Source organism: Anopheles gambiae, chromosome X (genome assembly GCF_943734735.2).
Source record: "Anopheles gambiae chromosome X, idAnoGambNW_F1_1, whole genome shotgun sequence".
Taxonomy (NCBI): Eukaryota; Metazoa; Arthropoda; class Insecta; order Diptera; family Culicidae; genus Anopheles; species Anopheles gambiae.
Window position 1 is genome coordinate 17,702,569 of NC_064600.1, and position 18,119 is coordinate 17,720,687.

The 18,119-nt window shown below is 45.5% G+C and overlaps 1 protein-coding gene across 2 annotated transcripts in view; it reads left to right on the plus strand.

Annotated features, from left to right (window-relative positions):
* Nucleotides 1-15,215, plus strand: part of LOC3289790 (uncharacterized) — a 39,630-nt gene extending 24,415 nt beyond the window's left edge. The window contains exons 2-4 of one of the 2 annotated variants that reach the window (XM_061653056.1): nt 1,254-1,400; nt 12,906-14,076; nt 14,137-15,215. In XM_061653056.1, coding sequence (XP_061509040.1) covers nt 1,254-1,400; nt 12,906-14,076; nt 14,137-14,706 — 1,888 coding nt within the window. In that variant the 3' untranslated portion in view covers nt 14,707-15,215. Of the gene's footprint in view, nt 1-1,253; nt 1,401-12,905 lie in introns of both variants that reach the window. The other variant, XM_061653051.1, reaches the window with a different exon arrangement.
* Nucleotides 15,216-18,119: the final 2,904 nt, after the last annotated feature.

The window sequence follows — 18,119 nt, forward strand, 5'->3', positions numbered from 1 at the left end:
TCATACTTTCCGCCTGGTTCGACCATAATTAGGTGACGCCTGGGCTGCCCGCCGACGTGATACACGCATCACAATTTCCGGTACTTTCGGCACAGGAAAACGATGGACACCACGGGCAAATTTACATAGGAGAAAAAGCAAACCCGAACCCCGGGCGGAAGGTCTCTGTCGGGATTCGTATACACACACACACTGGCCATAAAAGTGCGTTCCAAAACACTTTCCAGACACGTTTTAAGATTTATATTTTGTTTTGTTTTTGGAAAGGCGACGCGCTTTCATTTCATTAAAACCGTCAACCGAGTAAGATGCGTCATGCGGATCAATCGAGTTGGAGGTGGAGAATAGTGGAGGCAATTGTCCGGCAGGGCAGAGCAAACAAAGGATGCGTGGGCAGGAAGTGAGACGATTGCTGTTGGTTATATTTTTCTGATACTTTCCTGCCTAGATGCTGTGTGCTTTTCCCTGTTTTTTCCCCCTGGGTCTCGTCGTCTGCCGGTTTTGTCGCTTCCCAGCACTGGTTTTAAGGGGTAGTTTCACTTTATCATGAAGGACAAGTGGAGCGAGCCACAGAACATACTGTAAATAATCTATCTTTTCGTTTCACGGGTGGACAAGTATATAGGGAAAACAACAGCAGGCTGGAAAAAATTTCCTGATTCTTCCCGTACCCAAAGTATCAGGAAATTGTTCGCGTCGATTTTTGAGCATTGAAATTGCATAAAACACATGCCCGTGGTGCGGTCCCTAGACACTGTCGTCAGCTCGTACAACTGAACAACATGCTCGTCGTGGGTTCAAAATCCTTCTATGGACCATGCAGGTCGTTACGCCAGAATTTACGAACACATGCACATACCTGTGCGACACAAACTTCACACTTAACGGTCAAAGTTTCAATCCCTATAAATAAAGAGTTGTGATTTATTACAGTGGTTCTGGTTGAACCGATCCGGTTCAAATGACCATTTTTTGGGAAAAGCGAGAGAGAGAAAGAGATAGAGAGAACAATTTCTCTGAACCTTGCTTCAGTCAGGGAACATTCCTTCACAGAACATGCTTCCAGTCAGTTTAAAAAATCTGAAATATACGTTCAGAAACATTATGCATCGCATTGGTTTACACTAAATTCTAGAACAACTCCCTTCCAGCAACACCAAACTAGGAGCTTCCGGCCAGCGACCGACGTCCGGATGTAAAGTTTACCAACATACCTATTACATCGTTTTATTTCCTCGCTAACGCTTTTGCAGGTCGCCGAGCACCAAAAAGAAGCAACACATCAAGCGGCCGATGAACGCGTTCATGGTGTGGGCCCAGGCCGCCCGCCGCGAGATGGCCCAGCAACAGCCGCGGCTACAGAATTCGGAAATCAGCAAGGATTTGGGCAAAATTTGGAAGTAAGTAAAAACGCACGTTTTGCGCATTTTGCTGTCCCACTCCTGCACCTCCCTTTCACCCTTTCTTCAGTATCCTGGTATTCGCTCTCACAATCCTGCTGCCCCCGACTGCGCGCGGCAGTAAACTGTGTATATTTATTTATTTATTTAAAAAAATGCCGATAAGTAAATGATCCCCCCGACCATTCCATCATCTTCTACCACTCCCCCCCCCCCCCCTTCATAGTTTCCTCCCTTCACGGAGAAGGGTACTTGGCAGTGGAAACACGTTAAAGGCTGCAAACGCAAACACGACAGGCAAAACACACACAAACGATGTTCGGAATACACGCAGCGGTGATAAACATTATAAAATGAGCGTTTAGTGACGAACCTGACTGTTGAGCAGGACGGTGCGAGGGGAAACGCGTTTTGCGCCTCGCCCGGGTATTATAGGCAAGTCGTGATATTTTATTTTGAATTTGTTGTCGTGGAGTTTGCACAAGGCTTTTCATATCCCCCTAAAAAAAAAAATTAGGAGGAAGTGGAGAAAACGGCAAGAATGCAGGCTCCTCCGAATGGTTTGGCAGTGTCAAGGACACAATCTGAAATTTACTCACGGAAGGTTGCTCGGTGATGTAGTAAAATGTTGATACAGTGTTTTGTACATTTAACGGGGATAGAAATCGTTGGTCTCTCCGTCTAGCATGTTGATGAATTATGCCTAATAACAAATTCGTGTAGGTTGCTAATGTGCCACTAAAGAGTTCTAATAAAAGAGCGAATCTCAATCCATGGAAGGAGAAATAATAATCCCGCTGCAGGTTGATCAACGGCTCTCGCGGTCCCTGCCCGAGGGGCTGTTTTCGGCACAATAAGCGTGGCCCGATTTCTTTCTTTCCGGTGTGTACGCACGCGTCCGAGGCACGTCCGGCTGTCCAGTTCGACCGCGTACAGCTGTTCGCCGTTCGGTTCCATCTGTTGTTGTTGACCAGACCCCAAGCAGCCCGCTCGCCCCTTGCCTACTCTCTGTCTACATCGGCCTAGCTGAGCAGCACACCAGTGCGGTGCATCCCAAAGTCCGGCGCGAGCGCGCGCGCGACCCACTCTGGAAGTATGACAACTCCATGGTAGCGAATTAAATATCCCCCCAGTGTACCCTATCCTTCGGCGGCGTGCCGTACCGGGGACAACAATGGGGTTGATTGTTCGCTCGGCTCGCTAGCAACGGTTGGCTATGCCAGTCTGCCCCACACGGCAAGCGCACTGTCAACCGTACCGAACGCGTCGTATACGGGTTCGAGGTGAGGTTGTGAGGAAAGCGAGGATTCATGAAAGGGGTCAACTACAAACTCAGGCGTCGGGATTTCCTCCATGGGAATTTACGATAGCCGCTGATGGTCGCTTTCCTTTCGCTGTGTTGCTTTTTCTCTTTCTCCGTATTGCTCTTACAATATTTAATTCCCCTTCTGGCATGGAAAGAGCTCCAGAAGTAAGCAACTCTGGCAGTGAGCAGGCACAGCGCCATGGAAATAGTGTAGGATGGAAAGCATGCGTGCCCACGCACATTTACATTGTTGAAGCCGAATTTGGTAGTTTTTATCACACCATCATGTATCAACAGCGTCGCAAAGCTAGATTAGAATTGGATGGCTGACGAAAACTTTAAGCAATACATCATCTTCAGCGGCAGCTTGCAAGAGCACATCCTAAAACACATCCGTTTTTTGCCGCAACTCTCACTTACGCTCCTCGAAAAAGTTTTCCAAACTATTCGAAATAAGTAGCAAGGGCTAAAGTTTTCCTTCCTATCGCTACCAGCCTGCCTCCTCCTGGACTCCGGCACCGTTCCTGTTGGGGAATGTCACACCTTTGAGCGCCCTTGTCGATGCACCCTTTTCTCCAAATAGTTGTGACGGGGTTTGTCCCCTCCACTTATAAGCGTGGGAATTTCTCAAACAGGAGATCTAAGCCTCTCTTCCCCCCTACACCACCTCAGGCACTGCAATCCGGCATATTAATAAACCCCATTTTTTACACCAGTAGGGTTGCACACTATTATCACGCGTGTAGGGTGTTCTACCTTAGTGCGAGGTCAGCTGGTCGCGTAAAGATTCCGTTAGCCGTTCGTTTTTCTTACTTCTATTTATTTAATCGATCATCGCACGAATGGCAAGGCAGTGCGTTCCAATGGCTTTCAAATCGAAAGCGTTAGGGTACCTCGACATAACCCTTTACATCACTTTAAAAATGTGTGCATGAGATACGCCGGTCCATGAAGGTCCTTTCTATCCAGGCGAGATTGACGACAACCCCCGGTTATTCTGGTGCGTTTCGTTTTCCGTACCGTTTTCTGTAGCTCCTTCGTCGTTTAATCGAGCACTGCTTAGCGAAAGGGGAGCGAAACTCACATGAGATGCTATGCGCGCTACAGCTTGAACGCTCTGCTTTGCTCCAGAGCATTCCACAATATCGATTGGCTAACGTCGTAGGGTGAACAGGCAAGAACACGCATTTGCAGCAGATTGCAACCGGAAGTTATTACAAAGCGTGTCGCATTAAAAGAAAGCAACAAAATCAATCTGAAGATTGACCCCCCTCGGTTGGTAAGTTAGACAGACAAAAAAAGAGATAGAGAGCGAGGGAGAGAGAGAGAAAGAGAGAGAGATAGCAGAACATGCAACTGAAAATCCTTATCTCTACAGCCTCACTTCTACCCCTGATATGGGGTGCGGGGAATTTATGTTTTCATAACGTCAGCTGATAGGCTTGGACTTGGCTTGGACATATTCACGTGCGTTTATATGCCGAAGAAAGAGGCATTGTACTCTGGGAAACACAGCGAAAGGGCTTATCCTACTGCAAATGCTAGACAGATTCGTAATCACCTGCAAAATGATGGACATTCCACGACTCACCTATAGGAACAAGGCAACCTGTATAAAATCCTTCTTATGTGCACAATACAACAAGATTGTTTACACTTGTTATGGCAATGATCGGAGTGAATTTTATGTCCCGTTCGTGTCTCGTGCAATCAATCCATCTCTATTGACCGAGTTTCAGTTTAAGATGCTTCGATGTTTGGGTTTCATTCCTCGTGCAACTTAATTTTTCACAAAAAAATACTTCGATTGAAGGTTCCCTTACATACGTGACCGGTAATGAGTGATTCCTGAATGCTGTCCTATGAGACTTGGAATCCGATGGAACTATGCCTAGAAACGGTAAGTCGACTGAGCTTTCGAATGATTTTCAAGATATTCTTCGTATGGGTCATCACTTTAAAAATACCCCTTTTGTGAATGACGCCAGCTGGCCAGAGACACTGTCGAAGGCCTTCTCAATATCCAGCATAGCAACGGAGATGGATTTGTTCAGCTAAAGAATGGACTGTATATTGTCGACGGCGTCCTTCAGTCTAGGAATGATCGACATGTAGCTGAAGACTGGACTTCCCTGGGTTTGACTGTTGGTACCAGCTCAGGAACCTTTGCTTTAGGAATGTATTTCACTTCGTGGGGCCCGGTGGTCAGCAAAGAAGGCGACTGTAGTTTATTATATGATATATAATGCATCATATATTATATATTACAGTCTGTTAAAAAAACACGTTCCCGAGGAATACGTGTAACTCGAAAACCCTCGTAAGACAAATTTCACGTTTTTCATTTAAAAAACATTACATTATTGGGTATGTTAGATTAGATTTGATACTTTTAAGCACTTTATCACTTATTTGATACGGTTCGTGCCGAAAACTCTGATATTTCTGGCTTGTAAGAGGGCTAAGTTTTAGCAAGAATGCAATTTACATTGCAATAGATCATTCTTGATGCAAATTGTACTGATTGGACTTTTTTTGTACTTGAAGCAAATTGTACTGATATTGGGGCCTCAATGATTTTCAGTATCCTCGCAAGGTCATCTTACGCGGCGAATGGTTTTCGTCGTCGATGGTGCTTTCGTCGCTTTCAATCTACTTGTTTGTATTCAGCTTATTTCTAACCTACCTTTTGCATCATCAAATAAGATTGAAATGGGGTACTAACCGAAGTGTGTTGAAAAGTGATTAGCGAGGTCTATTCCGCTTTCAAAGTTGTTCCGATGAGTAACAGGAGTATCAACTAGTGGAAAATAAGTGAAAACAAGCAAGTATCTCCAAAACGCATATCTTCTCGGCCGTAAGAAGCACAACCCCTAAATAATACTGTTGAATGCGTCGCTTGGGATCAACCCAACCCAACGCAACTTATGTCCCTGTACTAATTAACGAGCTTCCTGAGGTTGGCGGAAGATGCAACCCACTTTTCGCTTTTCCGTTTGGCGATAGGTGCAAAATTCGGGAAAACAGCTCGTTTTTGCTGATTGAGCCTGTGCGGACGGTGAGCCAACTATTGTCGCATGGGAAAGCAACCCGGCATGTTTGCCCAACTTTACCAATTAAGCTGGTTGCATACGCTTCGGGATGCTGCTGATTGCAAACAAGTAGCAGCGTCATCAACAATAAAGCTGTTTCCCTTGATATAGAAACATAGAGATATAGAGAACGAGATAGAGAGTGAGAGAGAGGGACAGAGAGAGAGAGAGAGAGAGAGAGAGAAAGACAGAGAGAAAGGAGACAGAGTGGAGCTAGGTGCAGCTTTTAATGATGAACCTGGCATAACCGTCATAACAACGAATTGTCACAAATCGTGCCAACCACCCTGCTGCAACGTAGCGCGGTACAAGTTGTCGGGCAGGAAAAACTTCTGGGGCTAATTAATTATTCCTAAAACGCTAACGCCCACGCGACCGCTTTCCCGCCTTTGCGCAAGGCTCCGATTCCCGCGGCTTGCTGCAGCATAGCTAAGAAATATATGCAGTATGAAAATATTAATGATACCCCTTCCTATCCTTCGCAGCTCTCCAGCAGCTGCGTTCCGCGTTACATGGAGAGAGAAAATATATTGATTTCACTGTCGCCGCAAAACAAACAAACAAATCGAACATTCCAAAAACTTTATGCACATCCAACGATCCATTCGGGCAATCTTGGAACAATTCGTATGTTTTTTTTGTTTTCTTCGTTTTCGTTTTCTTTTCTGTTTCATTCCCTACGGCAAACTTTTGCCCAAAAAAGGGATGTGCAGGGACCGGATCTTTGCGAACACGCCAAGATTAACCGTGGATTAATTAATAAGGTACGCCGAAAATGGTACCGGGCCGGGTAAATGCCTTCAACCAGCGGACCGGATAACATTTTCCTTGCCTAGAATGGAAGCAAGGTAAAGCCGGCCGAGGCACGTCAAGGATTACTGAACTGGTCCCGCCTGTCGGCGAACTTTTTGGACTTCGAGCCAAAAGCGAACGGGGAAAGAGTCATGACCGTCCATAAATATGCAAGGTTTAATGTGTTGTGCAGCACGGCTTTCACGAGCCGTGGTGAGATTAAATGGGGAAATTAGTTTACATTTTACTTTCCCCACCTTAAAGTGTTGCCCGACGCCGGGCAATACTGAAGCAGCATCTCAAATCGATAATGCCGCGATAAGGATAATAATCTGTAAAGGATAGCTTCCGTCACTCAACGTGCCTGTGTGTGTATGTGTAGGCGAGCTTATTTCTTTAATAATTTCCAATGAAAGGGAACTTTTCCAACGCACGCTTTTTTCCCTCTTTTTTCTTTGCTTCGTTCGATCACTGGTTCGTTCTATAGCTGTCTGTTTGCTTCCACTTCAGGTTACCCCTGTGGGGAGGGAGCAAGTTTTAAGCGGCGAGCGTTCAGAAAAGTTAAACAACAAACCCTGTCACGCACACACTCACACAGCACGAACACAAAAACGGCACATAATGAGCGCGGAAAGCGGGGTGAACAAAAAGTTTGGGGCCAAATTTTCCCGCTCGTTTGCCAAGCCCGCCTCATATAAAATTCTACGAAGAATGGGCAAAGTACTCCCCCTTCCCGCAAGCCGGCAAAAAAATAACATCCGCGAGCTGAAACCTGTATGCGCATGGTGAGTAGATTGATGATAGTCGATGGGAGCTCAAACAGAAGAAACGAACCGTTCTGGCTGCGGCCCGGGTCCGGATGCGCCCATTTGACAGGTCGTGGTGGTCCGGAAGCTCGCCCAGTGCGGTGGGATTATCTTCGATTGTCCGTTTCCTATTTTCGCTTGCTCTGGGTTACTCGGAACGGTTGGTATCCGTTTGCATGAGAGTTTAGCGTCTTTAGCTTGTGTTCGTTTCCTGTTTTATTTTGTATTTTTCGCAGTTAGTTTTGCCACCGATACTTAGAGGAGAGCTGCTGCGAAGCGGCCCTGAAGATTACCGCAAACAGTGGTGAGAGGATTCGTGATAAAATCCTTACTCTTGTGTATCTCTAGCCGAGCAAAAGCCGGGAAGGTGTGCAATGGAGACAGGTGTGCATAGGATACAGGATACGACCGCGGGTAAAACATTGAGTGACGACTGCTGCCCCTCGGCTACACTATTATCTAAATCACGGATCTCCAAACATTCAAGCCGCATTACTTAACAAATAATGTCGCTAATGGCCATTTGGACGGTTCTTAAGCTAATAGGAACGTTTAAATTTTAAAGAATATATTTACTGAATATATCCAATATACACAGTTGGTATGGTTTGAGTAACATAGTCCAAATCAGGGGTCTCCAAACTATGGCCCACCATGACTAGTAAATCAAAATTTAAATATTTGCTTTTGAAGATTAAGATGCAATGAAATAAAGATGTAGAAATATTCTAATCAAATCGTGTTTTGAATAATCGATCATTCTAAAGATAAAGTCAAAATGGCCCTCAAAAACAACGCTATTTGTGAAGCAATCCGGCCCGCGAAATAAAATGTTTGGAGATCCCTGATCTTAATCCCTGATCTAGACTAAAGATTTCATAATTTTAAAAACCGTCACAGGCCGCATTTTAGACTCTGTTGCCCGTTGTTCGGAGACCCATGTTCTAAAGCCAAAGCCTCAAAGACACTCTTTATACCGAACATAGCAAGACAGAAGCATTATTACCTTTTACAATTCTTCTTGTTCTTTTGGCACAACAATCGCTGCCGGTCAAGGCCTGCCTGTATCCACTATTTGGGGCTTGAACCCATGACGGGTATGTTGTTAAGTCATTCGAGTTGACGACTGTACCACCAGACCAGTCCATCGGTCTTATGTTTAAAATATTGCAAACATAATACGATTTACTATCCTCAAATCTTACCCTACGTTTTGATCTGAAAATCGGACTTTAAAGCTGAAAAACCATTGCATACTGTTGAAGACGCTTAACTTGACCAACAAAAACGATCGACGTCTAAGCAAAAAACACGTGTTTATTAAACTATAACTTCAAGCCAAAACTCAGTTTCAGCAATTGATTTCGGGTAATCGTACGTAATGGTGCTAGTACCAATATTGGTGATATTGCACTAAATTACGCTCCATACGATAATTTAAGAGTAATTATGTTCTCTGGTCATTTACAAAGAGTTTAAAACTTAAACCGAGCAATTCCGTTACATAGTGACAGAAAAGCCATTATTTTTCAAATATGTTTTCCAAAATCCTCAGACCTTCCTAACGAAACTCTTATTTTTTCAACGCTTTAAATTACCACATAACAACGGAATTATTATTTTTTAACTTAACTTTTATGAAAGGTTATTGATGTACTTTTATGAAATGTCATTGCGTTTTGATATTTTTGAATTTATAGTTTTATATTTTGAAATTATAGTATTGTTTTTTTAAAAAATAAGCAACAAAAATGAGTTTCCTGTAAGTAATTTACCAAAAAAGGCCAAAATCAACATTTCTAGCTGAGTGAAAAATCGACTTTGAATCAAGCACACCTATCTCAGCGTTGGTAGACTACGGTCGTTATACAGTACTTTAGTCAATATTTTCATATCTCAAATTAATACATTTTTTACGATCAAATTATGTAAGAAATCAATATTACGACAGTAAGCATTGCTGCTCATATGAAAACAGCTTCAAAACTATGTTTCATTTATATTATACAATTTTTTTTAGGTATGTTTGTTTACCACCATACCATACCATACCATACCATCATTCTAGGTACAACAAATCAGTCAAAAAAATATTTTTTTTTTCGTAATTTTTTAGTGATTGATGGTAAAAATGGTTGTAATTGCAAAGATAAAACACATTGCAAATACTATGTGTTAAAATATTCATTAATTTACCTTCCTGACACTTAAAATCTATTAAATCACATCTGTACATCTACAAATTGCACCACTATTCGTACATTTACCCTAGTGTGTTGAATCAATGCCCTTTGCCAAGATGCTACTTTGCTACTACGACAATACGCGATTGAGTTTTGGACAGCATCCTATGCAGTGGCGGATTTAGAGTGTCGGGGGCCCTAAGCAGCATCTTGCTGCGTGGATCTTGTACATGGTGAACGGTGTGAGCATCTTGAGAGTTGATTCCGCTGTACATGGTGAGCGGGGCGGGGGAGATAATGGTACCCAGTTTGGGTGATGGAGCAGTCAACTTAGATTGCTTTCCGTTAAACTCACCACTAAACTTATGGTTTTGTGGGTAACCATTAAAGTAAAAAACAAATCAAATGTCTACATTCAAAATGAACTACATATAACTTATGACTAAAATATAATGTTGGGTGCCATCTATTCTATCTTGACACAGATGATAACAAACATATTTGATTTCCAGTTTTCCCCTCAAACTCGTAGGCATGTATGTACCAAATGTAGTATTTTCAATTTCGAGAAAAATATACGGATAAGAACGGTATGTTAATGGGTAAATTGTTTTTTTTTAATTGCGCAACAGCTGATGTCAGTTTTTGGCTATCGGATGTAATTGGTATCTATGACATGGCTACCGAGGTACAATCGTCAAGATGTAAGACTCATTAAATGCCCGTCATGGGATTAGGCCTAGAAAGGGCAGCTCCTCCGTAGAAAGGATTGACTATCCGCAAAGCGCGGCACGCGAGCCATATGTGGCTCTTTAATTTCGTGCTGGCAGCTCTTAGCCGTCTAATATTTCTTAAAAATTTCACATTTGTTCACTCTCGGCTTATCTATTTAGCTCTTCACATGGAGCTCTGCGAACATTGTTATACAACGGGCTAGGTATATAGTTTAATAAGTCTCGAAAGCCTATATAGGCCGGCAAGTCCGCGTAGGCCGTTACACTAAATAGAAGAAAAAGGAAAAATGGCTATGATTGTAGGGTATCCTAAACGCCCCTTAAGTGATCCTATATGAATGAAAGCCAAGCTCATTTTACTAGTGGGTACAGGCAGGCCTTGACCGACAGCGGTTGTTGTGCCAAAGAAAAAGAAGAAGAAACGCCCTACCAATGTCATGAGTAGAACATATTAATGCTTAGAATGCAATTGCAAATCATTTTGTAAAACTGTTTGTTGGTCTTAATGGAAATATATAATTTAAGTGGTACACCCCTGAAAAAACATTCAAATAAATTTGTATAAGTGATCCTAGAAGAAAACATCTTAATTTTAGAAAACATCAGGGCTGCAACGTCTAACAGAAAGAACTTAAAGGACCGTTCGTGGATAGTGTCAGCATATATTTAAAAATGATATGTTGAACTCATATGTCATCCTTACTATGTATAATTTTTACTAGATCCTAGTTACGTACCTTTATATCGAAGAAGCCAAATGTAACGGGTAAAAACGCTTTGATCAACTGCGTGTTCAACTTCTTGATACGACATGCTTTCTTAGAATCCATAAAAAATCTTAGAGTTCTTAATTTAAGGAAAAAGTAAACATTCCTAATGATTGAAGATACAATAAGTGACATAAATGAATTGAAAATTCCATTCGAACGAAAATACCCAACATGCTACACGGGTAAAACCCAAAAAGGTTCTTAAACCCGGTAAAACGCAAAACATAAATACCGGGTAAAAAAGTATTTTCCCCACGGTACAACACTGCACATAGGTGTTTCGGGTGGTTGCAAACGTATGTAAGGTTTAGGGGCTTTAGAACCACGATATTTACAGCGCTAGCGATAAGCAATGTTCTGCGCGACTCTCAATGCTTTATTTCTAAGCATTGTTATAAGTAAATCTATCTATCTATCTAAGCAAACTCTCATGCAAACTTCTTGCCCAAATTGTGTATGTTCCTAGGGTTGTAGATTTGTCGAGGATAGTTTTTGCAATGATGCAAGTTTGTTGGTACTTTAGTTTCAGGAACTTTACCATAAGTATATTGATGTTGGCTCCATGTGGCCCAATAACTTTCTTTTGAACATATAACTGATGGTTAGCTTTTTTGTTTGCGTTCATATTTTTGAACTGTAAAATAAACTCTTCAGTGAACACGTTCCAATCTAATAGCAAGTACCATTAGCCAGAGCAGTGCCCAGTTTAACGGTCGGCAATACTTTTGGTTCGCAACTCGTCACAACTACAACGCCTGACGCCTTTAAATTCGATGCGTCTTCGGGGGAAGGCGAACCAGAACGCAACGCCATCGCCAACAACAAGAAAGAAAGAAAGAAAAAACATGTGACATGCAAACTTATCAATTGTTTGCCCCGCACGTGTGTCAATAAATAGGGGGGAAAGTGAAATGGTTTCTAATGCCATCCCCAGGATGGAAGGTATCAAGACCCTCCAGCGAGCGAAGAAGCCACGATAACGAGTTCGGCAGGAGTCCAAGGGTATGCAAGCGCAGTTCTTAACCCCCTTGCTGCTGGGTGAAAAGGTGGACCTAGACGGGGTAATCGGTTATCACACCAGAAGGCCAAGAATGTCCAGCAAGCGGACCCAGCAGACCCCATCTGGAGAGACACTCGAAGTTGCGCTCAAAAATATATCCTTCCCAGGTTCAAAGGGGGTTTGTCTTTTTTCGTTATTTTTTATTCAACTCAGAGCTGACGTACGTGTGTCGGCGTTCTTCGATTAAAACTTCGTAATTCCACGTCTAGGGCTACCTGTTGCTTCCACCATTCCCGCATCTTCTCAACCATCCCATCACAGTACTAGAATAAGCCTCTTATTCATTCGGTGGCATTTGTCGGAGCGCAGAGCGCCGAATCGGAAGGGTTCTAAATTGCGTAGGAAGCAAAACAAAGCCCACCGAGCGGCTCCCCCGTGTAGGCCTGACCAAGGGGAGATGCGGGAGGGTCCCGAAACTGCAGAGAAAGCTGCACAAACAGCGAACCGGCCACCAGCCACATCGCCGCAAGGGGCACAATCGAAGCCTTTTTTCCGTGGCTGGGCGAGCGTTCTGGGACACACCAAGGACAAGGGAAGGGCCGGGGCCACTCCAGTCCTCTATTTCCATCCTTCTGCTTGCCCGCCCGCGCTTCTCCGCCAAAAACAAAAAAAGTGTGTTACTCTGCACCTGCAGAACCGTTGCCCACTAAATACGATCAATTGTGCGGGCACTGTATTTGGTGGCACCTTTGTTGACAGAAAAGTTACCTAACGCTTCTTGTTTTTCTCTTACATTTTCCCCCCTACCCTTTCTCTCCGCAGAAGCCTGAAGGATGAAGCGAAGCAGCCGTTCGTCGAACAGGCGGAAAAGCTGCGGCTGGCCCACAAAAGCCAACATCCGTACTACAAGTACCAGCCGCGGCGCAAAAAGTCCAAGCGGTGCGTCGGTGCCGGCGCAAAGTCGGGCAAGTGCTGCGAGCTGCACTACGCCGAGCTGAACGGGCTGGCAAGCCCGCCGTCGATGGAGGACGGTGGCTCGTCGGGCGACTCCGGCCAGTACGCCCATCCGGACGGCCAGTGCCCGTCGACGAGTGGTGGGTTGGCGCGCGGCCCGAAGCAACAGCCGGCGGGCAAGGGGCGCAGTCGCAGCAGTGCCGTCCGGGCTGGGCCGGCTGAAACGCCCCTTAACGGACCGCCGGCACTACCACCACCACCGCCGCCACCGTTAGCCACCAGCTACGAGCTGGAGCTGGCGCACGAGCGTGTGACCGGGTACGGCGCCGGTAGTGGCGGTGCTGCCCCGTACGAAGCGCCCCTTTCCGTCGAGCTGTACTCGGCTGGCGGCGCCGATGGTGGGGAAGGCACCGGGCCCGCGCTCACCACTGCCGACTGCCACTTCCTGGAGGACGGCCAGCCCCAGAGCACCATGGAGATGGCAGAGGTGCAGCAGTCGTCCACTGGCAGCAGCAGCAGCAGCAGCAGTGACGCCGCAGTGGCCGCCCAACTCCAAAGCCAGCACTCGTCGCCGTACGGAGCGCGCGACTGGACCATCCCGATCGGCATTGAGTTACGCGAGTCCGCCACCGCGATGGAGACTGGAGGCACTGGTGGTGGTGGTGCGTACGGGCTGCACGGCAATCGGCCGATGTCGTCCAGCTGCATGGCGCCCGGCTACGCCTACACCAACTATGCCACCGCGTACATGCCGACCACGCCGGAGTACCACAGCTCCCAGACGCCACACTTCCAGCCCGGCGGCGGCGGTGGCACCGGCGGCAGCGGTAGTGCCGCTCCGTTCGAGGAGACGGGGGGACTTGCCTGCTACACCAGCCAGCCCACCTCGGCGGTGGCCCACCGGTACGCGCGCGGTGACGTCGGCGACGGTCCGTTCGCGCACCAGTACCACGTGCACCACGGTCAGCTGCACGCGGCCACCGCGACGATCGAACCGGACGGCCGGCAGCCAAGCAGTGCGACGCCCGAGCTGGAAGAGGTAAAAAGTATCCTACCGGTTCGCATACCCTCAATCACGCTTCACCATGCCACTCCACAGCACGCGGTCGGCGCAGTTGCGGTCGTCACCAGCGGCGAGAGCGGCCTGGCGGACCGTGCGCGCGGCACCGTGCAGATACTGATGCCGGCGCTATCCGCGTACGTGAGTGGTACCGGTACCAGTACCGAGGTGTACGGGCGGCACGGTTCCGACCAGCACGCCGCCCACGAGCAGCAGCAGCAGCAGCACCGTCTCACCGCGATACAGTCGAACCGGATGCACGGTGCGTCCGAGTCGGGCCTGTTCAACTATGCCCTCGGCGAGACCGGCCAACAGTACATGCCGACAGCGATGGGACACCATCATCTGCCGTATGCCGGCGGCCAGGCGCGTATTGACATCCACCAGCAGTCGCCACCGCAGCACCAGCACCAGCATCAGCAACAACCCCAGCAGCTTCATCCGCTTGACCTGCACGAGCAGCACCAGCAGCAGCAGCAGGTGGCGCACCATCACCAAAGCTACCACCATAGCCAGCAGCCGCCACAGGACCCGTACCAGTACGGCAGCTCACCGCCAGGCCAGGCTGGCCGTATCCCGACCGGCAGCGGCGACGGACAATTCTACTGATTGGTCCTGTACGACACACACACATACACACCCACATTCTACTAGGTTTTACTCGATCTCTACTACACACGGATGGCGGTGGAACGGTGGCCGAGCAGGACGCAAAGGAGTCATATGTCTAAACACTGCTCTTAACATTGCGGACGAGGCGCCGAGTTCGAACCCGACCACCTCTACTGGTGACCCCCCCCCCCCTCCCTCCCCCTTTAATGTAAGGCCCGTGACTGGTGCATATCTCTAACGGCGAGTGTTGGGCTGCAAAGGTGTACCAGCAAAAGAAAACGTACGCATTTCTAACTAAACGGCGTGCCGGGTAGAAACGGCTACGAAACGCTGCCAAAGCTTTCCGTTAGAGTTTCACGGCGGCAGCAGGCCGTTAGTTTACGTTCCCGTGTAATCTATTCGAATAACAGCGTAAAGCGAATCTGCGAATCTACGAATCAAACATGTTTGTAAATCTGCATGAAGCTAATTGAAGTAAATAAAATGAGCAATCAAACCTCTTGCAACCCTGTGTTCGAAAACCGATGGCATGATACAGAAAATTGCCGCATCTACCATGCCTTTAACTAGAACTAGAGAGCCCGGCAACGGGTTGTGCACTATGTTGTCTTTGGGTCCTCTTGGGTCTCTTTCTGTTACGTTGTTGAGGTAACTTAACACTTTAAGCGCCGCGTCATATGAATTCGCATGACGGCTTTGCTCACCGCTCAGCCTTGTATCTGATGATTCTCAGTGATTCTCTTGAGTCATCCCTCAGTGATTCTCTTAAGAACGAATGAGGTAGGAAAGAGAGAACGAGAAAGACATGTGCTACGTCGCTTATCGTATCGCAATGAAACAAAAGAGTGATAACAATCGATCGTGAAATTGACGCTCTCATTGCTCTCTTGCCATGCACTACGTGCTCACTAAAAAACCTGTGACGTCAAAGTGTTTAACCTTTCTACCACAGGTGCGTCAGACTATACTGGTTAGTCAAATCTGCCTTATGGTGGGTTGTGCACTAGAGGTGGGCCAAATGAACCAGAACCGTACGGTTCATTAACTTCACGTGAAAAAATGAATGAAACGGTTCACAAGAGAAGAACGCTATGGTTCTTTTGATACATAAAATTTAATAATAACATGAAACGAACAAATTAACAGACTGTACAGTAGAGGTGGGCCTTTCGGTTCTTTTAGGTGAACGTGAATTAACCGAGTCGAACATCACAATAAAAGTGAACGAGAACTCGGTTCTTTTGTTTATTACAAACAGCAATACCTGTAAATCGTTACACTATTCGAAAATCGATAGAACTACGATCGATAGATGAATCGGTAGGTCTGATCACATGAACAGCAAACCAATACAGTAGAATCTCGATTATCCGGGGCGGATTAACCGGCGGGCGGCTTAACCGTGCACATAAATATGACAGCTGCTCAAACGTACGGCGAACATTTGCAGCAATAGTCAAGTGGGCAACCAGTTTTTTTGCAGCTTTAGAGTCTAGTGGTATTTTCGAAATTCAGTTTGGTTCATGAACAGTTATTGATTTAAATAAAATTCTACTAACGATTAATCGACTGATTCAAAGTGAATTAATTATAAAACTAGTGAATTTTATAGTTTTTATATGAATTTGACATTTCTCGGACCGTGCAAATCGATTAACCGGCAACCGTCCGGTCCCGAGCTGCCCGGATAATCGACGTTCTACTGTACAGCAGAACGTCGATTAACCGGGCAGCTCGGGACCGTACTGTTGCCAGTTAATCGATTTGCACGGATAATCGTCCAAGAAATGTCAAAACCATATAAAATTTATAGGATTTACTAGTTTTATGCTAAATTCACCTTGAATCAATGGATTAATCGTTAGTAGAATATTATTTTAATCAATAACTATAGGTTTAACAGCTGTTCATGAACAAAACTGAATTTCGAAAATACCACTAGACACTACAGAGATGCACAAAAAACTGGGTTTCCACTTGACTATCGCTGCAAATGTTCGCCGTACGTTTGAACAGCTGTCACATTTATAAGCACGGTTAAGCCGCCCGCCGGTTAATCCGCCCCCGGATAATCGACGTTCTACTGTATTTACAATCTATCATATGACGCTAGAACGCATTGTACATTTTTAAATCGACTGTTTCTTGTATTACTCATAAAATTGCAGATTTTAGTTTTTTTCAATACATTCTTTTCACAGCGATTAAATGCACGCATTTTTTTATTTTATTTCAATGTATCAAAAGGACCATAGAAAATAGAATATTTTTGTGAACCGGTTCATTCATATTTTTTTCACGTGAACTGAATGAATCGCACGGTTTGGTCCATTTGGCACACCTCTACTTTGCCCATCTCTATTGTGCACCCACGCAAAGTAAGCAATGTCACATAACGATAGCGACTAACGATGCATATTGGTGTTGAGGTTCATGAATCTTTCGTTGAGATGCTATCATATGAATCTTCAGTGATGAGTAATTCGAATCTCGAATCGACACTTCAAGGATTCATGAATCCCAAAAGATACATTAATCCATTTGAATGGATATATGCACAGGGATTAATGAATCATTAGAGATGTATGATTTTCAAAATACTGAGTTTGCGTGATACTACCTAACAACATGCCTGTTGTGGGTTCAAGCCTTGCATGGACCGTCCCCCCGTAGCAATTAAATTATCTGGCTGCGTGGTACTTGCCAAGAAGACTCGAAAGTAGTGATGGGTAAAGTTGGCAAAAATCCGGAGTCGACTCCGATCCGACTCCGATAAATTCGGAATCGACTCCGGAAGGTAGGTCCGCGCTGCAATATCCGGAGTCGTTCGGAATCGCCCGGAGTCGTGCGGAGTCGCCCGGAGTCGCCCGAAGTAGTCATCCGGAGTCGTTCGGAGTCGTTCGGAGTCGTCCGGAGTCGTCCGGAGTCGTCCGGAATCGTCCGGAGTCGCCCGGAGTCGGAGTCGGATCGGAGCCGTGGGTGCGCTCCATACAGCACATCACCACTCGAAAGCCTGTATAGGCTGTCATGACAACGTAGGTTGTTTCGCCAAGAAGAATTATAAAAGGCTCAAGCTCGATGAATCTTTTGAGATTCATGAATCTTTGAAATTCATGAATCTTTGTAGATTCATGAATTTTCTTAGATTAATGAATCTTTTCAACCGAGATTCAGATTAATTAAATAATTTCAAAGATTCATTCAGATTCATGAGTCTGAATCGGATTTACCCAACACTAGTGCATATAGCACACCTTCCCGATCGTTGTTAACTGACAGCGTCTCATACTGTATGCTAGGCTTTTTTATGTATGTGTGTATATGTATATATATATTTCTGCAATCTTATAATTCCATCTTAAGTTTTCATAGTTCATACTAAACGTATACAGTTCCTTCGTAAGTTTTAA